General features: G+C 37.5%; 1 protein-coding gene across 2 annotated transcripts in view; it reads left to right on the top strand.

Moving 5' to 3' along the window:
• Nucleotides 1-6,146: 6,146 nt before the first annotated feature.
• Nucleotides 6,147-20,000, top strand: part of LOC125044053 (THO complex subunit 1-like) — a 22,374-nt gene continuing 8,520 nt past the window's right edge. The window contains exons 1-10 of one of the 2 annotated variants that reach the window (XM_047640501.1): nt 6,147-6,447; nt 10,949-11,054; nt 12,587-12,779; nt 13,744-13,920; nt 16,295-16,425; nt 17,558-17,695; nt 18,466-18,605; nt 19,028-19,151; nt 19,281-19,385; nt 19,535-19,656. In XM_047640501.1, the coding sequence (XP_047496457.1) occupies nt 6,329-6,447; nt 10,949-11,054; nt 12,587-12,779; nt 13,744-13,920; nt 16,295-16,425; nt 17,558-17,695; nt 18,466-18,605; nt 19,028-19,151; nt 19,281-19,385; nt 19,535-19,656 (1,355 nt within the window). In that variant the 5' untranslated portion in view covers nt 6,147-6,328. The remainder of the gene's footprint in view (nt 6,448-10,948; nt 11,055-12,586; nt 12,780-13,743; nt 13,921-16,294; nt 16,426-17,557; nt 17,696-18,465; nt 18,606-19,027; nt 19,152-19,280; nt 19,386-19,534; nt 19,657-20,000) is intronic. The other variant, XM_047640509.1, reaches the window with a different exon arrangement.

Here is a 20,000-nt window from a genome sequence, read left to right as displayed (position 1 = left end):
CCAGGAGACATTCCCCCTCTCCCAACATCCTGTAATTCATCTCCACTCCAACTTTCTTCACCAACTACCCCATCCTCCCATATTACTACTCTATAACCTTACTGTTCATCTCTCGCGCAGCTTCCGGGCTAGTACAGTGGTAACGTGTCGGCCCCTCATCCGAGGGGTCGGCGGTTCGCGCCCCGCCCAGGCGCGAGAAGTTGCAATTGTCGTTTGGAGGTTACTGCTGTGGCTGGGTACCACGGCGGGTAAGGACTAAGCTCAGCCGAGTCAGCATCAGCTGACACACGTTAGCGAGTCGGCATTAGTCGGCACAGGCCGGGCTCCCCTCATGGGCATAGCCCGGGCGAGGCTCAGCTTCGCATATCGGACTTATCCTTATCTCTCGCGCAATACTACCTCTCTCAAAACTACTCCCTCTTCCACATGCCCCCGTCCTTCTACTACTCCCACCTCTACAAACATCTTAAATACTCTATTTAGCCCAGCCAAATGGGAACGATTTTTCTTGACCCCCTCAGCTCCTTATTCTGACAACACTCCCCTCTTCCAGCAAAACAAAAAACAAAGTTTCCTTCCGCAGCCGCCCTGATCGTTCCCGACTCGTCACAGTTTTATCCGAAATCCAAGCTAAAGCATTTTCAACCCTGACAGACTTTACTGGGAGACCCATTCCTAACCAACCTCATCCGACCCTCATTACTCCCCAACAAACTGCCCTGTCTATGACAAAAATTGGTCATATTGTGAAGACCTACTCGCCTGCCTCGTGGGCTATGATGCAGTATCAGTACAGTGCTACATCATTCCCCCTAGAGGTTGTCGTAAGCCCCCTAACAATATTGCCAAGATTACTTTCCGTAGACCTGACCTCTCCTTTAATGGTTACATTGACGGAGAATCCCTCCCTGTCCGACCATATTAATATTCCCCCGTCAATGTCAGAATTGTTGGCGTCTAGGCTCAAACGCATACCCTGTATGCTCCATCTCATCTACTCCATCCTCTCCATCAACTACTCCATCCACCCCTCAAACGTCCGTCCCCTCTTCTCCCCATTTCTCAGACCTCCCCAACCAACTCCACTACAGAAAATATCGAAGAAATTTAAAACTATCTAAACATGACCCAGTACAACATGCATACACCTCAACCTTCTTCCAGTCTACTCCCATTCCTTCTACACTCAAATTAATTGATGATAACCATCATCCTCCTACTCTGGATGTGACCCTTTGTCACAGCAACCCCCTTCCCTAGATTCTCTCCCTCTCATGGTCACTGAATCTGTGATCTAATTGTCATTATACCCCTTTTTCTTTTGCTATTTTTTACCTTACCCTACGGACATCTTTGCAAAATCCCAAACATCTTCCTTTGTCAAGTTTGATCAAATCGCCCTTGTTATTCTCATTTGGTCGTCTAGCCCATATCCCTTATTGAAAACCTTGAGGGGTGAACCGTTTCTCTTCCCCACATGCGCCAGGCTTATCATGGCCAGTAAGGATTTTGTAGTCTTATTATGAGCAATGAGACTTTATCATCTAGCCCCACTGACTTCAACTTTTCCGGTTTCCCGACCCCTGGTTCTGCTTTGTTCACGACTCCGAACACTACTACTACTACCCCCTCCTCGATACCTGCTGTCAGCTCAGTCCAATCCAAGACACCCACTCAAGTCATTACCCAACCTTCAGAAAACATTCCTTCCTCTTCCACTACATCCCCCACACAGTTTCCCCATCCTCCACAGTCTTCTTCATTTTCTACCTCACTCGACACCACTCCATCTTCGCAATAAAGAAGGATGGGGTAATAGATGAAGAATATATTTTTTGTAAAATTTTATAATTTAGTTTTAGTCAATTTTTTACGATGGATTTTCTTAGTGTGACAAGCTGTCTGTTTTATTTTGCTTTTAAATTACCCCCTGTGTGTAAGGAATGGCCGGGGTACCATCCACTGGCGGCGAGGGATTTGAACGCAGGTCAGCAAGATTGCTTGACGCAGTACTATCTCATTCAAAACTACTCAATTTTCCACATGCCCCCGTCTTTCTACTACCCATACCTTTAGAAACATCTTGAATACTGTTTAGCCCAGCGGAATGGGATCGATTTTTCATGGACAGACAGAAAGCATGTCGGCGAGGTTTTTCTCTCATTCCCTACTCCAATAATTTCTTTCGCTCTGTCCTTTCCCTTTCCTCTCAAGATATTTCTATATCTTCCCCAGTATCTCTTCCTCATCCCCTTCTATCCCCTCATCTCCCAGTCTAATTCTTTTGCCATTCAAAATCCAGACACTCCAATCTCAACCATTATTCCAGACATTCCAATCTCTACTTCCCCGGTACCTACCCCTCTTTATCCTCGCTCAACTCATCGCACAAGACAAGGTAAACGCTCCACCCTATCTTCTCCTTTCTCTCCTCCATCATCCTTTTCCTCCGCCCCTCAAACGTCTGTCCCCTCTTCTCCTCCTCATAAGAAAACCTTTGTTTCTCAGGCCTTTCTAACCAACTCCACTTCAGAAACGCTCAAAGATATTAAACACTATCTAATCATGGCCCAAGATATCTTGCCTTCACCCCACCCATCCTCCAATCTCTCTTCTCCCTTCTACACTGAAAGTGAAGCCGACGTTCATCCTCCTCCTACTCATGTTCCCCCTACACCCAGTCCTCCGACTCTCTACGAACACATCCCATTCCACCTGCTTCCCCATTACCCCATCCACTTCCCCCTGGACACATAGGTGATTCTTTGTCAAACCAACCCCCTTCCCTGGATTCTCTGGATCTAATTAACCCCCTTTCCTCTTTGCTTACCCTACGGACATCCTTTCAAAATCCCACATTTCTCCCTCTGACAACTTTGATCTAATCACACTTGTTAATCCCTACCTTCTTGAACTGTTATACCACTTCTGATATGTAGCCCACATAATCATCATCTAACCCCCTCTTTACCCTTTTCACTATTATAGGAGAAAAGGCTGACTTTGGGTCAGTCCTGAATGGACTGAGGGAGCCATGGGCATAGTATTCCCTTATTTAGTTATCTAGGCCTTATCGTTCATGGGGACCCTGAGGGGTGAACCATTTCTCTTCCCCACATACTCCAGGCTTACTTGGCCATGATCGTTCAAACTGCCCTGCGTAGTCACGTACGTGTCAATTGTGGTGGTTCGCATAATGTATTTTATAGGGGCTGCCCGACCTATAAGCTCGAGTCTGAGATAGCAGTCCTCAGATTCAAACTTGGCCTCACTTTACGCGAGGCCAGGGAAAAGGCATGCCGACGAGGTCAGGATAGCTGTTACCCCTGCCACCTTCCCCACCACTGCTGCAGACTACGGGCCCAGGTATCCACATGCGGGCGGAGCGGGTTTCCCCTGCTCCCCAACTGCTTCCTGTCGGTCACTATCCCATCCACTGACCCCAGGTTAAGAATCCTGCTCTAGGGTCTCCTGCCTTAGAGATTCTCGATGTTTCTAGGTTGGCGATACACTAAAAATATATCTTGAGACATTTACAAAATACCATCTCGTTGCTCAATTAGTACACAAATGCGAATGTAGTAAACATATATACACTTATTATACTCCATTAAAATGTACAGACTTTACGTTAGGTCAACTTGGGTTAACTTTCCACATTTTCAACGCTTCAGAATTTAAAGACAATAATTTTAAAGACTAGAAATACACATTTGTAACATATCGTACGATACATTTGTGTGTCGCGACGCACATTGTAAGAACTATTGTTCAACAGTTTGGCCTTTGACCGCAAGGTTCCCATTTGACATGGGTGATCCAGAGGAGGCGCTGCAGAAGTCTTGTTCTGTTGCATTGAACATGATATAAGGATCCGTAGAACACCATATGGGACATATTTAGCCATTTTGAAATTGTGAAATCACACTTAACCTTTCCGGGCGGCACAATTTTCCACATTTTCTAATTTTCCTCTATAGCAGCACATGGAACAGGTAAGAGGTATAGGCACCAAAAGGATGGAGAATTACATTCTGCACAAGTTTGTCTCAACGAGTTTTTGCTCTAAGTTTTAACTTTACGGAAACAAGCCCGGAATTGAAAAACATTATTAAATGAAAAATCGACTTTGCACACATTTCCTTCAATATATCGTGAACTAATAATATTTGATATCTAATATCAAAATATATGGATTGCTAATAGGAACGTGATCTGAAGGAACTAATTTATGGCATCAGATTTGGTCAAAGGTGTGAATGACACAATTTCAAAATGCCCAAGTTTGTCACGTTTCGTATATGGTGTTCATAAGGGTCCATGCAACTTGTTCATGCAATAAAACAAACAATTACACTTTGTTTAATTATAAAAAATCTCAAGGACTGAAATAACACTTCAATCTAAGCAAACCACGCCTTCGCTTCACATTAAGCACCCATCCATTTTATACATTCCTTCAGATATCATACACCAGTCCAACCAAGATCACAAGTGAGGTCCATCATCCCCAGAAAGGGTAAGCCTACAGGACTTTTAGAAATGACGTTGTTAACAGACGATGTCTCAAATGAAAGAGTGGTAATACTAAATGTATTTTATATTTATGCAAAAACAACTAAATAACAAACCGGTAGTAGCCCAGGAAAAGAATGCGAATATAATCGAAAATGAATATAAAGAAATGACGGATGAAATTTACAAGATCAAGTTTTCCAAGAATCACTAGCTGATTGCCACTGATGGGAATCCCAGAATGGCGGTAATCGTACCAAGAACCACTGTAAGCAGGTCGGCCAGCCAATGAAGTAATTATTGTACATATAGACCATTTAACCTATAAAAAATATTATTATCTCATTATACCTTGAAATACCTTGTAATATGTTACTGATGATTTCATCTTGATACCACGTCTACACTTTCATAAATATATTTTCTAAACTTCTTCCCAAAAGTCCAGCAATAATAATAATAATAATAATAATAATAATAATAATAATAAAATAATAATAATGATAATAATAATAACAATAATAATAATAATAACAATAATAATAATAATAATAATAACAATAACAGTAATAATAATAATAATAATAATAATGATAATAATAATAATAATAATAAATAATGAATTGAATTGAATTATCCCAAGGGAGGGGTATCATTTCTCTCTATAAATGATCAAACCTTGAAAACAAACAAGCGAACCATCCCAAACCGCGATCGCTTCGCCCCGCAACGCCACATAACGCACAGGTATCAAAGAAGAAAATATTTATAAAAGGCATAGGCTTCTTTAAGGGGAGCGGCAGTCACCACGCGGAGCCGGCGTAATTGGAAAAAGGGCAATATCAAGGTTCGTTAATGGTTCAAAATTGTTTAATAGTGCACCGAAGAATATTAACGCTATAACTCAGTGAACTTTAAAAATATTTACTAGAAAATTCTGTTACTGGTTTCATTCAATACCTTTTGAACTATTAATTAATGGCCCAGTTCCATTTATATCCTTCTCATTTACTAGGAGCAGTCAAGCGTGGGTCAAGATGACCCTAGCATGTATATTATGTTACTAACGTGGTCCTCACCAGAAAGTACACATTAATCAAATCTGTACCTTGCCTTCAATCTACATGTATAGGACCGTCAAAAGAAAAGGGATGGGCATTGTACAGGACCTACGAAAATAATCCCTTATTGCGATTACTACATATTTTTAAAGAACTTTGTAGCGTTGCTATAACGAACTAGATCAAGGTGTTAGATCATATTCAACTCTGCGTATTTAATGTGTATAGCCTTTGATAATACCGCCATGCACTTGGAATGACGTGCACAGTGCCTAGATCCACGGGGGGGGGGGGGGGGGGGCAGCTGTGCTCTCAACGGCCTTGAGCGATCAAACACTATTGCTAAGTGATGTATCGTACCAAAAAGTAAAGGACTTAGATATAATGCAAGGCAAAAATGTACATTAAATAAACTGCAATTCATATATTATAGTGTTTTTTTCATTGTTACCAATTCCATTTCGTTTATAGTTTCATTATGTTTTTTTTTTTTTTTTATAAAAGTTACCCATGTAACTTACATTCATTTTCTTCTACAGACCACAATATTAGACATAACAGATTTATTCCGCATTATAAATCATGGATCCTAATAAGCAAGAATGAACACGCTGAACTGTTATAAATTAAAATCAATCAAAATACCAAGTCTATATTGAAATCAGAATAAGCTGCGTTAAGTGGTGTTTTAAATAGACACAGAAGAAATCTTATTATCTACTGCATCGTCGTCCCCGGAAAGCTTGTAAACAATGGCAGATTCAGGACTGACTTTTCATCGAGTTTTTACGAAAGTACAGTCCACATTACCTCATTGCATTGAGAATAATGATGCCCAATCTATTACCGACATCTTCTCATCAAAAATCAAGTAAGTTTACTTTTTCCAACAACATATATTAGTCTTTTTGTCTGTTCGGAAAATGAAACAAAATTTAATTTCACATTTCTCTGTCAAGCTTTGTCTTATCACACATAGAATATGATGAAACATTCATAATATGACGAAATTACGAAGAACAATCTGCAGAGCTGCTTTAACAAAAAAGTAAATGTGTGACTGAAGTGACTCAATTCTCTCGTGCAAACCTACATACATGTGCTGGTGAGATTCAAAGTTGTAAACTTTCATAGCAAAGACCATAACACTGCTGGATTTTTATTACAAGAACATTCCTGGAGGTTGTTGACAAAGTGACTGCACTCCTCTGAGACTAAGTCCTTATTCCAACTTGGGGGTACTCCTAGGAATCTGTAAATATCATTGTACAAACCAAGAATCTTCATAATCTAGGGACTTTGCCCCCACACTTTCACTGTGGACTTGGCCTCTGTACAGCATCTGTCATGGCCTGTTTTCCTTATTTCTGATATTATTCTCTCCAAATGCATATTATTTCTTGAATCATTAAGTGTATATATTTCAGATAATACAGAAGACATGAAATTTTAGTAAATAGATATGAAATGCTACTAAAGTGGAAGAACAACATTCAGACTAATGAAACTATTACTGCCAGGCCACGTGTATCTCTGTCATGACAAACCACTTAATCTGCCGGATACTGCTATACGCATGGTGATGCGCAAGAGCGTGTCGTGTGGGAAGTTCCGCTGCATGTAGCAGACTCCCACTCCCAACGGTAGGATGGTTGCCAGAAGTCACTGAAGTCTATGTTGCTGAGAGATTTCTAATACTGTCACAAATGCATTAAGGAAGTCCAATTTGAAGTACGGAAAGACATGCTTATGCCAGAATACTAAAATAAAGGTGCAGAAATTTTTCACTTGGAGATAAGTCAAACCATGCAACTCAGAAGATGGCGCTCAGGAAAGTAGTACATATGCTACTATTTATTTACTTGTAATTTCACATGGATAAACCATACTTTTCCTCCAAATGATATAAAATAACATTACATTTCAATGATTTAGTTAATTCCTTTGACCCATTCACATCTTATGCTCCATAAAATTTAGTGATGTTGCTGCATAGTGCAATAATTTGCAATTTGCCAATGACATTGGGTACACAAGTCATGTTGCTGTGGTCAAGCATAATATTCAAACTTGTGTAGAGATTGTAATGAACCAGTGAAATGTTTTGTTGGTGGTGTGATTTAGATAATTTTTTCTAGAAAAGTGCAGGTGGCCATTCCATGCAAAACATATATTTTTCTAGGTGATTTCACATGTTTTTGACCTTCGTTTCAACTGCAAGTCACCATTTCAATGATTTTGGGGAACCAACAAACCAGCAAACAAAGTTTCTCACATTTCTCTTAACAGGGGGTTTCACCCTTTTTAAGGGGGGTGCTGCTCCCTTTCCCCCACCTGGAATAACAAATCTTCACCTCATATGCATGGCAAAATATAGCCAAACTAAAAGCAAGAGAAACCCTCAGTAACACAAACGTAACATGACTGTGACCCAACCCCCGGCTCATAATTGGAAAACATAGCAAATAATAAGAGATATTATCTCCTTTATTATTAATTTGCTGAGATAACTTAATGTTTTAGATTGATGTGTTTTATCAATTTCTGGTGTTGAAAATGAGGTAAGCAGACCTGCACTGATAACAAAATTTGACCATGATGTATTTCACAAAACAATACAGGGATTGAAATTGAAACACTTACTGAATTGCCACAATCCCTGGGTTAGGAAGGTTTTTTGGTATTTACCATCCCAAGCTAGGGGATATGGGGGCAGAGCCGTCAGTAGGGAAACATGGTGATCAGGAGTGAGTCGGGGAGGTGGGGGGGCGATAGGGAAAGGGGTTCAGGGGCACAGCCCCCAGTACGGAAACCTGGCGATCAGGAGAGGGTCCAGAGGCAGGGGTTATGACTTGACACACATGAAAATCTGCCCATGTAACATGTTTTTCAAAAGATGTTACTAAGCTTAGGCAAACTGAAGATGCTATTCTTGTAAAGTTACAGTATCTGGTACAAGAAATACTCTGCAGTCACTAATGGTAATGCCACAAATAAATGTAAGATATTGTGGAAGGCACAACTCACAACTGAAATCCACATGGTGCTCTTGAGTTTCAGCTCTATCTTGCTGTGCATACCAAGGTGAAGACAATGTTTGCCAAGTAGGTGTTGTGAGGCAGAGCCCTCCCTCAACCCTTCCCGCGGCCAGTGCACAAAGAGCATGCCCAGCCAAAGTAACAGATTATTGGATAAATTTTGCAACTTTTGCAGCTAGTGGGCTTGTTCACAGTAAAGAACTTCCATTGAGACCAAAGGCAGTACAGTACTATGAATTAATAAAATTTCCATATTTTTACACCATTATACAAGCTTGACGTGAAACAATTCATAATTGTTATAAGATATATTAATGTTGGTCAAATTTTGCATTATATGTTTTAATAATTGTCAGTATTATATTTTTTGTAATCAAACTTAGTAAACTAAAATCACATTGTTCATGCAGTCTATTTTTGTCGTCTCAGCATTATTTGAGTTAAGAAAAAGTTTATTTTTTATCTACTGTAAGTGGGCAGCTACATTCTTGAACAGTGCTGCACAAAACTACCTGTCATAAACTGGATACTCAAAAGTATTGGTGTTGAAAACTGTATATGGCTTGCAACTGAAAATAGCATGTGTCATGGATTGGTCCAGGGTGTTTAAATACCTGTGTAATGACTTCCAAATTCAATTAAACATTTTAATTAATTCCCGAGTATATTTGATAATAGAAATTTCACTGCCTGGAGACAACTGTGTTCATTATGCACACAGTACACCATTATGAATAATAAGAAAATAACTTAGGTTACATTTTTATATGAAAAAATTAGTCTTACATTAGAAAGAAATCAAGTGCGTTCTGTATTATTTGCAGAGCCCCCTCTCCTTAAAACCCTACTTTCTGTAGGGCCTCCCAAGCCATTGGGTAATGAGGGAGGAAAAGGTTATCATAGAAAAGTAATATCAGATTGAAATTTTGTCAGTAAAAGCATGTTTTCATAGTTAAATGATTTACTCAGATTGTATAATGTGTGCTTGATAATTTTAATTGATTATTTTAGGATAAAGAGATGTAAAACTGTTTAAAAAATTACCCAACTCAATGCCTGTTGCTGTTTGATAGTGAGAAACACATTGTGACTGATATCATTTCACATAATACATTAACACAAGAGAAATTAAACCATCTTTATCTATGTTTGTTATGTTCATGATTGTGTGTTGTCTGCAGTGTAGATAAATAGAATGCCAGGTTATTGTTTTTGTTAAAAGGTGGCTCTACTTTCAAAGAAAATTGATTTGTAAAATGCTTGCATTTTATTATCATTATTTATTTTTAATATTTTCATTATTATTATCATGATCATGACTATATTGATATAATTTCATATTTTTCATTTTCTTAACTTTGTTGTTCTGGGTATTGTCAAAATAGTACCAATATATCAAAGATAACTATCCAACAGAGACAGTAATTAGCAATACAATCCATCTTTTTGTGTAATGGTAGTATGTCTTTGGTAACAGAATGTCATTATTATGACTATATTATGTGATTCTGTTGTTATCCTTCACTTCTGCAAATTAGTTAGACTATATTTACAGTAACATATTATGATGTTTATTGACTAGTGTTGTGGGAGTTCTTATGCACACACTGTGGAATTCTCACTCTACCCACAGCAGGGCAGAGTCAACCAGCTTGCGATGCTGAGTCTGTCCTGCTCTCTCCTGCCATGAATATGTAGTGGGTTCTTTGTTTTCCTGGGCGGGGGTTGGGGAGGAGGGGAGTCACAGGGGGCATAACCCCCTGTATTAGACAATATAGTGACTGATTCATTACTGTAGTTACAGCAGAGTTCAAGACTTCCACACTGCACACATGTCAGTGCCATTGTGGTTCCTGTATAAGGCAATATTTTGTATGAATTACAATTTGAATTGTTTTTATATTTACTAAAAACAATATAGTCAATATATAGTTCAAGTCACTGCTTATAGCTGTCAACACATCTATATCAAACCAGTTGTGATTGATTACAGTTTATTCTGGTTGTCTTGTACATGCTTATACACATATACATGTTTGTATTTATATTTTAACATAGTCCAGAAGAAGTATAGATTATGATTCTTTACCATAGGGGACGGTGCTAGAACTCTAAGAATATTAGAACATCACTATTAGGAGTATTGGATGTGAGGGCGATACGGTTGCTTTGTTAACTGTACTTGATAAAAGGACATGGTGTTTTCCACTGTCATATTAGAAATTTCCATATAAGATAATCAGTCCTTTTGTAATGTGTGGGTGGTAATGTAGTACAGAAGCTGCCTGATCCTCCTCCACATTGTCTTCTAATTATTTATATTTTTCTTCACAGTGAAACAACAAAACATTGTGTGGAATCTGCTGTCCGCAATTACGTAACAAAGACGGTGATCAATGGAGAATTGACAGAGATAGACACCATCAAAGCAGTGACATCAGTAAGTTTACTATTTTTCTGGTTATGTATATATCATCTCTATTTCTATCGTCTAATCCAGATGTTTCATGCAAAAATTAACATATTAATGCTAGGGTTGGGCTATTTAACAAGATGGATTGGCCAGCTTGGTGGTTTTAACAGATGGTATTGGTTGTTTGCCCATCCCCTTGTCTTCTATTTTGTCATGTTGGTGATATTAAACTTGCTGTGAATAAAACCCCTCTCTTCATTGTGGCCAAAGTTAGTTATGACACCACTACATGCAGTCTACATTATGGCTTTACAACAGTTTGAAAGCCAAAGTTCTGAGTGAGTTAATGTATATAGTCCTTATCTCCACATTTCTGAGGAGGTCTGGATGCCTCTTATTGATATAGCTGTATAGCAGGCTCAGACATCATTTCATGCTTGAGGATTTTGTCTGTCTTTGGTAAATTTCCATCTTTGATGTGGCACTTGTTGGCATTGCAGCATCTCTGTGTTTGAGATCACAGATACCCAGTCTACATACTCTTAGATCATAGCTGCATATATAGCAAACATTTCTGTTTCAAGTGAATCACACCCCCAATCCAGGTGACGTGAATGTCATGTTATGGAAAATTTTTGGCTGAGGGCCAGGTGAAAGGAATATGCAGTCATGGAAAAATCTGATTGAAGGCTGGGATGACAGGATTATAGTCATGAAAAATTCAGCATAAGGCTGGGGAGACAGGGATGACTTACCATGAGTGCACAAACATTAGACACAGTGGGCATTTAATTTAGGTTGAGGCTCTTGCTTTATTTCCATTGGTAAAAGGATGGAATGTACCACCCATGAACTATGGTTGGAAGAGCACTGGCACCAGGAAGGACACTATCTTAATGCCTAGGATCCTATTCCTGCCCACTATCATTAGTAGTGCAGGTTGTATTACAGAAAATTAGATCATGGAAAATAGCAAAAAAGCAAAAAAAATATGATGCAGAAAGAGATAGTAACATGGCAAAGGGGAGGCAGGGAATCTTGACATCACACACGTTTTTATGGGTTGGGTTTACAAGCCACCCATGAGTGTCGCCACTCACGCAAGCCAGGATTTTGGGACACATGTAGGTAGTTAATTACCTGGATCCAACAGGTTAATATTGGAACCTTACCATTGATTTGTATTATTTTTATCTCACGAGATTGGTTCACTAGTTCTTTTGTTGTGATATGAAGTCATCATTATTATTGTTATGAACATTTTTACTCATATTTCAGGTAGGAGAAAAGAAGGAAATTTAGAAATTAGAGTAAAATATTGTTTTACAGTATAAACGTTATTAAATATTCCTGTCGATCCTTTTTAGTTATAGTTTTAGTTTCTTAAGACAAGAATAGTTTGAGAAGTTTAGCTTTAGTGTTTGAGTTTTCTTTTTTTTTACATTACACAGTGTTCTTTTTTCTCCTTAAATAATCAAGTATATATCCCTTTTTATATTGCTTGCAAGGAGAGGTTTCCCTAGTAATAAACATTTTTAAAACAAGTCTTAATATTTCAGATATGCATAGAGCTGGTCAGAAATGAATTATGTCTTCCAACACTTCCTGTTTTGGTCCTCTCTGATTCCTTTGACATGCTGACCATAACTCAGTGTGAAAAATTATTTACATTTGTTGAAAGTAATGTCAGTGTATGGAAGGAAGACACATTCTTCGCTCCTTGCAAGACCAGCGTTCTTCGCATGTGCAATGGTTAGTAACTGTATTTTTTGTCGTCTTCTTCTTTTCTTTTCTTTTCTTTTCTTTTCTTTTCTTTTCTTTTCTTTTTTCCCAGTTTCTTTGAAGGTAAGTGTTATTTGTGGTTATTGGTATTAACCCATCGCCTCTTGACAATATGGGCTTTACTTGGCCTCAGCTCCAGGGAGTATGTGTAGCCAACAAGGCTTCCCTCCAGGGCCTTTTTCAGATGTGGTTGGTACATAACACTTATAGAGTGATGTGATTTTTTATCTTTTATTATCATCATCACTGTTTTTGTTTTTGCATACTCTGAGATGCAAGATGTACATTTTAGTTGCTAGATGATTATGTACATTAGAGTCCATTTCAGTATATGAGGTATGTTATACTGTGTACAATATTAAATGTGTTTTTATTTGAAGAAAAAACTCATTTTCACAAATCTTATTTTTACGAAATAATAGATTGTATGTAGTGATAAACAAGACTGCTGCCACCATGGATTCAATACTTCCCTTCTGTCTGTCATACTTAAAGACAGTCACACTGGCAGAGCACCAAAAGACAATATGAGTAGTTGACATGAGGAGACTGATCTCGTAAACTAGAGTGACAGTTACTTACAGGTTCACATCATTAGCAAGAGAGCGTCATGTTTTAGTTCTTGACATCTTCCAGGCATAGCAGACAAATGATCTGTAAAATGTAATGCATGCATCACCCAGAGTTGCACCCAAGTCAGCCATACATGTGAAACCCACATTATCTATAGGCTATGAGTCAGTAATAATATTATAATTATTGTTGATAATATTTTTATGTATACATATTTTATTTATTTATTTATTTATTTATATTATTTTTTACATTAAGGTATCATAGTCATCATCATCTTAATAGACCTTGCTATTTAAGGTTCAAAAAATTTGATGCGGAGCAGAATATTTAACTTTCTTTTTCTTTTTCCAATTTTCAGATCTACTTCGTAGGCTTTCTCGCTCCCAAAACACAGTATTTTGTGGACGAATCCTTTTGTTCTTGGCCAGATTTTTCCCATTCTCCGAACGGTCAGGGTTGAACCTCATCTCAGAATTCAACCTGGAAAATGTCACTACTTTTACAAATGTGGAGACAGAATTGGAAGAAGATGAGGGTATGTAAAACTGTTCTGTACTGGATGTTTTTCATGCTCTCTCAGTCTTAAAGTATGTTTTCAGTACACATTACAAGTACACATACAAGGGGCTAATGAATGTCTGGAACTATATATGACAATTTCAGTTATTATGATAATCATCAGAGAATATAATTTATATTGCATTACAGGGCAGATTAGTAAAGAAAATCTTCTTTATTTTGCCTTTTTGGGGTAAAGTCGTAATGAGAATGATAATGAGATTAATGAAATGTTATATTTTCTATAATTAGCAAGCTCTTTATTCATAATCTATAATCATATATAGTTAGTACAGTGTTTGATAAATATGAACAAAAAGACTGCACTCATCAGAGTCACCAACTCATGGTATCACCTAAGGGGATCCTGTGGAGGATCAAGGGTTTTAGGTGAAAGATGTGGGCAAGCATTTTAAAAAGTAAAAGAAAGTGGAAAAAGGAAAAATCCAAGCCAAGAATTGTACTTTAGGTGATGTATAAGTGGAAAATATAAAAACCTGAGCCAAGATTCAGCCATGGAAGCTCTGACACAGCTTTGCACAAACAAATGAACCTATCCAGAATGCACAAACTATCAAAAACATCACTGTTTGAACCAAAAGCCCCAAACCACTTCCCAATCACTGTATTTGCTGTGGGCTGTGTGGTGCAGCGGTAACATTCTTCTTTAGCAATCTTGTGTTCAAATCCCACACTGCCAGTGGATGACAACTCCAGTCATTCTTTGCACAGAGTAGGTAATTTAGAAGCAAATATAAACAGACAGTCATAATTTAATTGAAGCACACCAACCACTAAATTGTTATTATTTCGCAATACAGGGGCTCTGACCCTGAACTCCATCTCAATCACTGTATTTACCCAGCTAGATCCCTGCCCTTTTGCAATATTTCCCCAGCTGGTGATTCCACCCTTGCACCCCCCTCCTCCCAATTATCCTATTTCCCCAGGTGGGAACTCAATCACGGAATTTTCTTATACGGGGGCTCCACCCCTGGACCCCCTCCTTGTTGCCATGTATGCCTAGCCCCTTCCCAGTCACCACATTTCCTACCCAGTTGCTTCATCCATAATTATTTTCTGTATAGTTAACCCCTTGCCGATGGTCATGGCATGTACGTACATGCCATGCCCACTGTGAGTTTACTTGTTCAATTGTTTTTACATAGCTGGCTACACTTGTACTAAGTCACCAGTGAGCCAGTTATGAGTACTGCCTGTCTCACCCGTTCACTCTTTCCATTGATTTACGGAAATATTTAATGTTATCTTATGCTGTTACAAATGTTTCTAATGTTATAGTAATTATAATGTTTATAAAAGAAATAACACTAGTAAAAACACGATTTTCCCGCCAATTCAAGGAAAGTTGAAAGCACTAGTAGAGCCATCTATGTATAGAGACATTTCACAAAAATATAAAAAAGTAGCACAGCATTTTCACAATTTTTTATTCATTTTCCCCAGCAGTAATGGGTTAAAGATACAAATTGGGTTTACCTTATTATTGGAGAGAAGAGTGGTTGAGAAGTGATACCCCTCTGGCAAACTTCTGCAATTGGAACATTGTTATTGTACTTCACTGAAGTGTTATCCCAGAGGATGTAACAATGTCAGTAAGAGATTGTTTTCACTAGAATATTGGGAAAATATTTAGAAACACAATTAGCACTGAAAACAAAGTTTACTTCTGAAACAAGCATTGAGTAATGTGACAACAAAACGATCAAATTTGCCTGTAAAATCCAATGTGTAGATGTAACAGGTATTTGTAATCAAGATGATATGAAACATATTTAATAAATATGTATTATAGTGTAGTTGATATAAATTAAAATTAAGTAGTCAGTAATACTTCAAAAGTACAGTGCATTTCTATATGTGCCAAGATAGTTTATGTTGGGTTACCGCACTGGTAAGTTGTTTGCTGTGAGGAAAGGTAAGGTTGGACTTGGGCATAGGAGGCTCATGGGAGTTTCCTTGAATTGGTTAGCTTATAGATTAGCCTGATTTGGATATCAGTGGATGTAGTTTTTCATTTCGTACAACACTGATCCTAGCTTTTCTCCCAGTTGAAGCAGTTGTTTTGTGTACTTTAACCCATTGTTCTTAGAAAATAATGTATTGAATGGTTTCTTTAACAGAAATTCAAATTGTTTATCCTTTACCAAGGAATCTATCTTCATTAGGATTTAGTTATTGGATTCATCACCTTTTTAAGAAGTTGTAATAAGCATCACATTTATTTGAAAGTATGGAAAACATTTTTATTTTCTGTTATTTTTACATTTTAGGTGTACCTTCTGAAAATGTATTTGTTGTTTATGATTTTATTTTACATCTCATTGCAGGAACCGACAAAGGAGTTGATGGACGACTCAAATTGGACTATACACTGTACACCAAGTTCTGGTCTTTGCAGGATTTCTTTAGAAATCCTGTGCAGTGCTTCCAAAAAGCACCATGGAAGATGTTCACAACGGTATATGATTTCTTTTACACTTATTCTTAATTGTGTAAAGGAAAAGGGTATGGTATAAAAGGGAGCAGATTAGGTGAAGGCTTTTCATGCTGAATGGTAGAATATTTACAGCATATACAGTCTAAATAAGCCATTGTATGCAAATTATTATAATTTAGTTATGAGGAAATGGACTAGAATGTTTCTATGAAGATTTCTCCATCTAGATATTTTAACCAATTGGATCCAGATGCTTCACTGCCATCCTAAGGCCCAAAGTATTGGTATTTGGCTTACTTGAGTGGCTACTCTACCAGGTGTGCAGCATTTAGGCTGGGTGCACATGAACACTCATGTGTGAAGACAAAACTCCATGTCTCACCTTTGCGTTTTTAGCTTTTTTGCCATTTTCCAATGTCTATATTTGTTATTTGATTTGCTTTTATCCAATTGATAATAGTCTTTTCTTTGCACTGCACTGATTCCATACCATCTCTCTAGGTAGTCCATAACTCAGTACAATAGTAATAACAATAAGTAACACTGTTATTTGTGTGTTTTTTTGTTTTTTTTTATAACATTAAATTTTCTGTAAGACAACCAGCACCACCAGTCATGGGAGGCAGGAATATAATTCTGAGCATGGAAATAGCATCCTTCTTGGAGCTGGTGCTCTTCCAGTCATTCATCACAGATGGTACATTCCACACTTGTTTATCAATGGAAAAGCCCCTACTTAACTCATCACTGGTGGGTAACAGAAATCCCTGAGCGTGATAAACTCTGGTGATTTCTGATTAAAGCCAGGCAATGGGTGTGGGAGTTTGCCACATCAAGAGGAACTTCCTTCTCCACGTGCTCTGGCGTGTTGCCATGTGTATACCCCGCAGACCAAACAGTTTGTTATGACGCCGGTACACGTGATTCATCTGAAACGGGTTAAATGCCCACTGAGTCTAATCACACTCCAAGAGCTTTGTGCACTCATGGCAATGCATTCCTATCACACCAACCTTCATCCGAAATTCTCATGATGGCAAGTTCCCATAGGGGTTGATATTAGAGATTAATTTTAGACTAAGAGATGGATTGTAAACAAATTGTTTGAGTAACATCATTTTTTTTTTCTTTCTTACTTTCATATTATATATAGTACTGTGGGGATGTGCTGGAAGCCTTCAGGAGCTTTAAACTGGACAATGTTCAAAGCAGTGCAACTGCTGCAGCTCGTCTTTCTAGGACATTATCAGAACCTGTTCCAGCAGAAGGAAACTCTACTTTGCAGCCTCAAGTAAGAATTTAAGAGACAGTATAGATGTGTATCTGTGTGCATGACTTGACCAGATATTTATTGGCATATAAACTAGTAAATATATGTGAGCTTGATAAAGAAAAGATATTGATTCATACTTTACAGAATGTGAGTTGCTTGTACAAACATACAAGTGTCTTTGCAGTCAGATTTCATATCTAGATATAAAGGTCTCTTTCAACTAAACATGAAGTCAGGCATTCATTAGTGCACTGGCCAATTGTCCAGCTTACAGTTGTGCATGCAAGATTTCAATCTGGCAGTTGAGACATCTTTGATGACATCAGTCATCTTAGCTTATTTGTCATGACCCATCACTAATGATTAAACTCCTAAAGTCCTATTCATTATCATGGAAGGCCTACTGTATTGCATACTTTATCATAGACCACACTATTATATAGCACAGAGTTACCTCCACTATGTTATTGTCATTTAATATTTATGTATCTGTATACTTATAAATACATTTGAATGCACATTTTGATGATTTATAAGTTATATATGATAAGAAATATTTTATGTGTTTATGTTTTTTAATGTAATAATCCATCCTAAATTTCATTAATGAACAATGGGTAACTGTAATAGATTTTATAACTTTATTCTCTGCTGACTGAGGTATGACAATGAAATACACATTTCCTGGTGCATAAAATTGAGCTCTTGAAATGTCTGCGACCCAATTTAGGGTTTGTGGTTCTTAAAGTAAACCAAAAATATAACATTCTAAAATTTCCTTGCTTCAGGTGGATCAGTACTTTGCCAAATACTTAACAAACCAGAAACTGCTTGACCTGCAGTTCTCAGATGCCAATTTCCGCCGATATGTGTTGCTGCAGATCTTGATTTTGGCTCAGTACCTCACCTCAGACATCAAGTTTAAGCAGTAAGTTTTGGGAGACTACTTCTATATGTAATTATTTTGCTAAAGTGAATTATGATGGCATTGGTAAAGAGGGAATAAGTTTAATGTCCTGAAATATGATTAAGAGTATACATTTGATCTATCTGGACAAAGTATAGGATGATTATGTTTTGAAAAGATTATTTGAAGTTTGTTACATAAACAACAGGAAATTCAAGTTGTACTAACTTCAGTGAAAAAGAAAAACCAAGGGGGAAAATATTGTAATTTTTTAAGTGCATTGAATTTTTTTTCATTATTTTTATAGGCATGAGTAGAGTCACATATATATTCTTTATGTAATGTAATATACATAATTACTTGTCAATTTTCATTTTTCATTATCATCAGCACTTGCATTACATATAATATATAACATTTAATATATATCTATTCTGTTAAAGGGAAAAACTAACAGAAGAGCAGCATGAATGGGTAAAGAAAACAGAAGAGCTTGTTTACATACTCTTGGCAGAAACACCCCCAGATGGACCTGTGTTTGTCAAGACAGTGAAGCATATTTTAAAAGTAAGTAGCTGTGTTGAACAATTAGGTTGCTCATTTCAATGTTGTGTGTTTTTTTTTTTTCATTTCCCACAGATATTTAGCATTTATGATAGGACAGAGAATTAATAGTATCACTTGTGTTATTTTCAGAGAGAGGAAATGTGGAGTGTTTGGAAAAATGAGGGATGCCCTGAATTCAAAAAAACAAGTGTTAACACTTTACATAACAATTCTACTCATCAGTCTGAGGAAATGGTAAGAGTATATTTTCATTTTTTTTCTTTTTTCTTTTCCTTTCATATCAGAGAAGAACATTCATTTCATTATTGCTTTGATTTTAAAAAGTAGTAGTGCATTCTGTTTCTGATTATAAGAAATTAGAACACACATCTGTTTTTAATTAGAATAATGATGTTAATCAAAAGGAGGATGCTGACTTGAAATCCCCTGCAAAGAAGCGGCCAAAGCGAAAACTTGGAGACCTGGTCCGAGATTTTGATAAAAAGAACAAACACACAGGAGTCAAGTAAGTGCTCTTCAATAGTAAGGACTTAACCCATCTAGGTGATATGGCTGCTATGTCATAAAAAAATTTGGCTGAGGGCTAGGTGACAGGAATGTGTTGGTGACATGAATCTGCCGTTGTGGAATATGGCTGAAGGCCAAGGCCAGGAATGACTTGCCATGAGTACGCAAAGCCTATTAGAGGAATTTTAGACTCAACCATTTAAAAATGTGCTCTTAAATTAAATTAAATTAAAAATGAGAGTGGTAAGCACTGTCCATGAATCATGGCAAGAAGAGTGCCAACTCCAGTGAGCATACTATTTCCATGCTCAAGATACTATTCCTGCCCACTGTGACCAGCAG

Source organism: Penaeus chinensis, chromosome 3, assembly GCF_019202785.1.
Source record: "Penaeus chinensis breed Huanghai No. 1 chromosome 3, ASM1920278v2, whole genome shotgun sequence".
Classification (NCBI taxonomy): domain Eukaryota; kingdom Metazoa; phylum Arthropoda; class Malacostraca; order Decapoda; family Penaeidae; genus Penaeus; species Penaeus chinensis.
The sequence above is the reverse complement of the archived record's forward strand: the minus strand, read 5'-3'. Positions and strand labels throughout refer to the sequence as shown.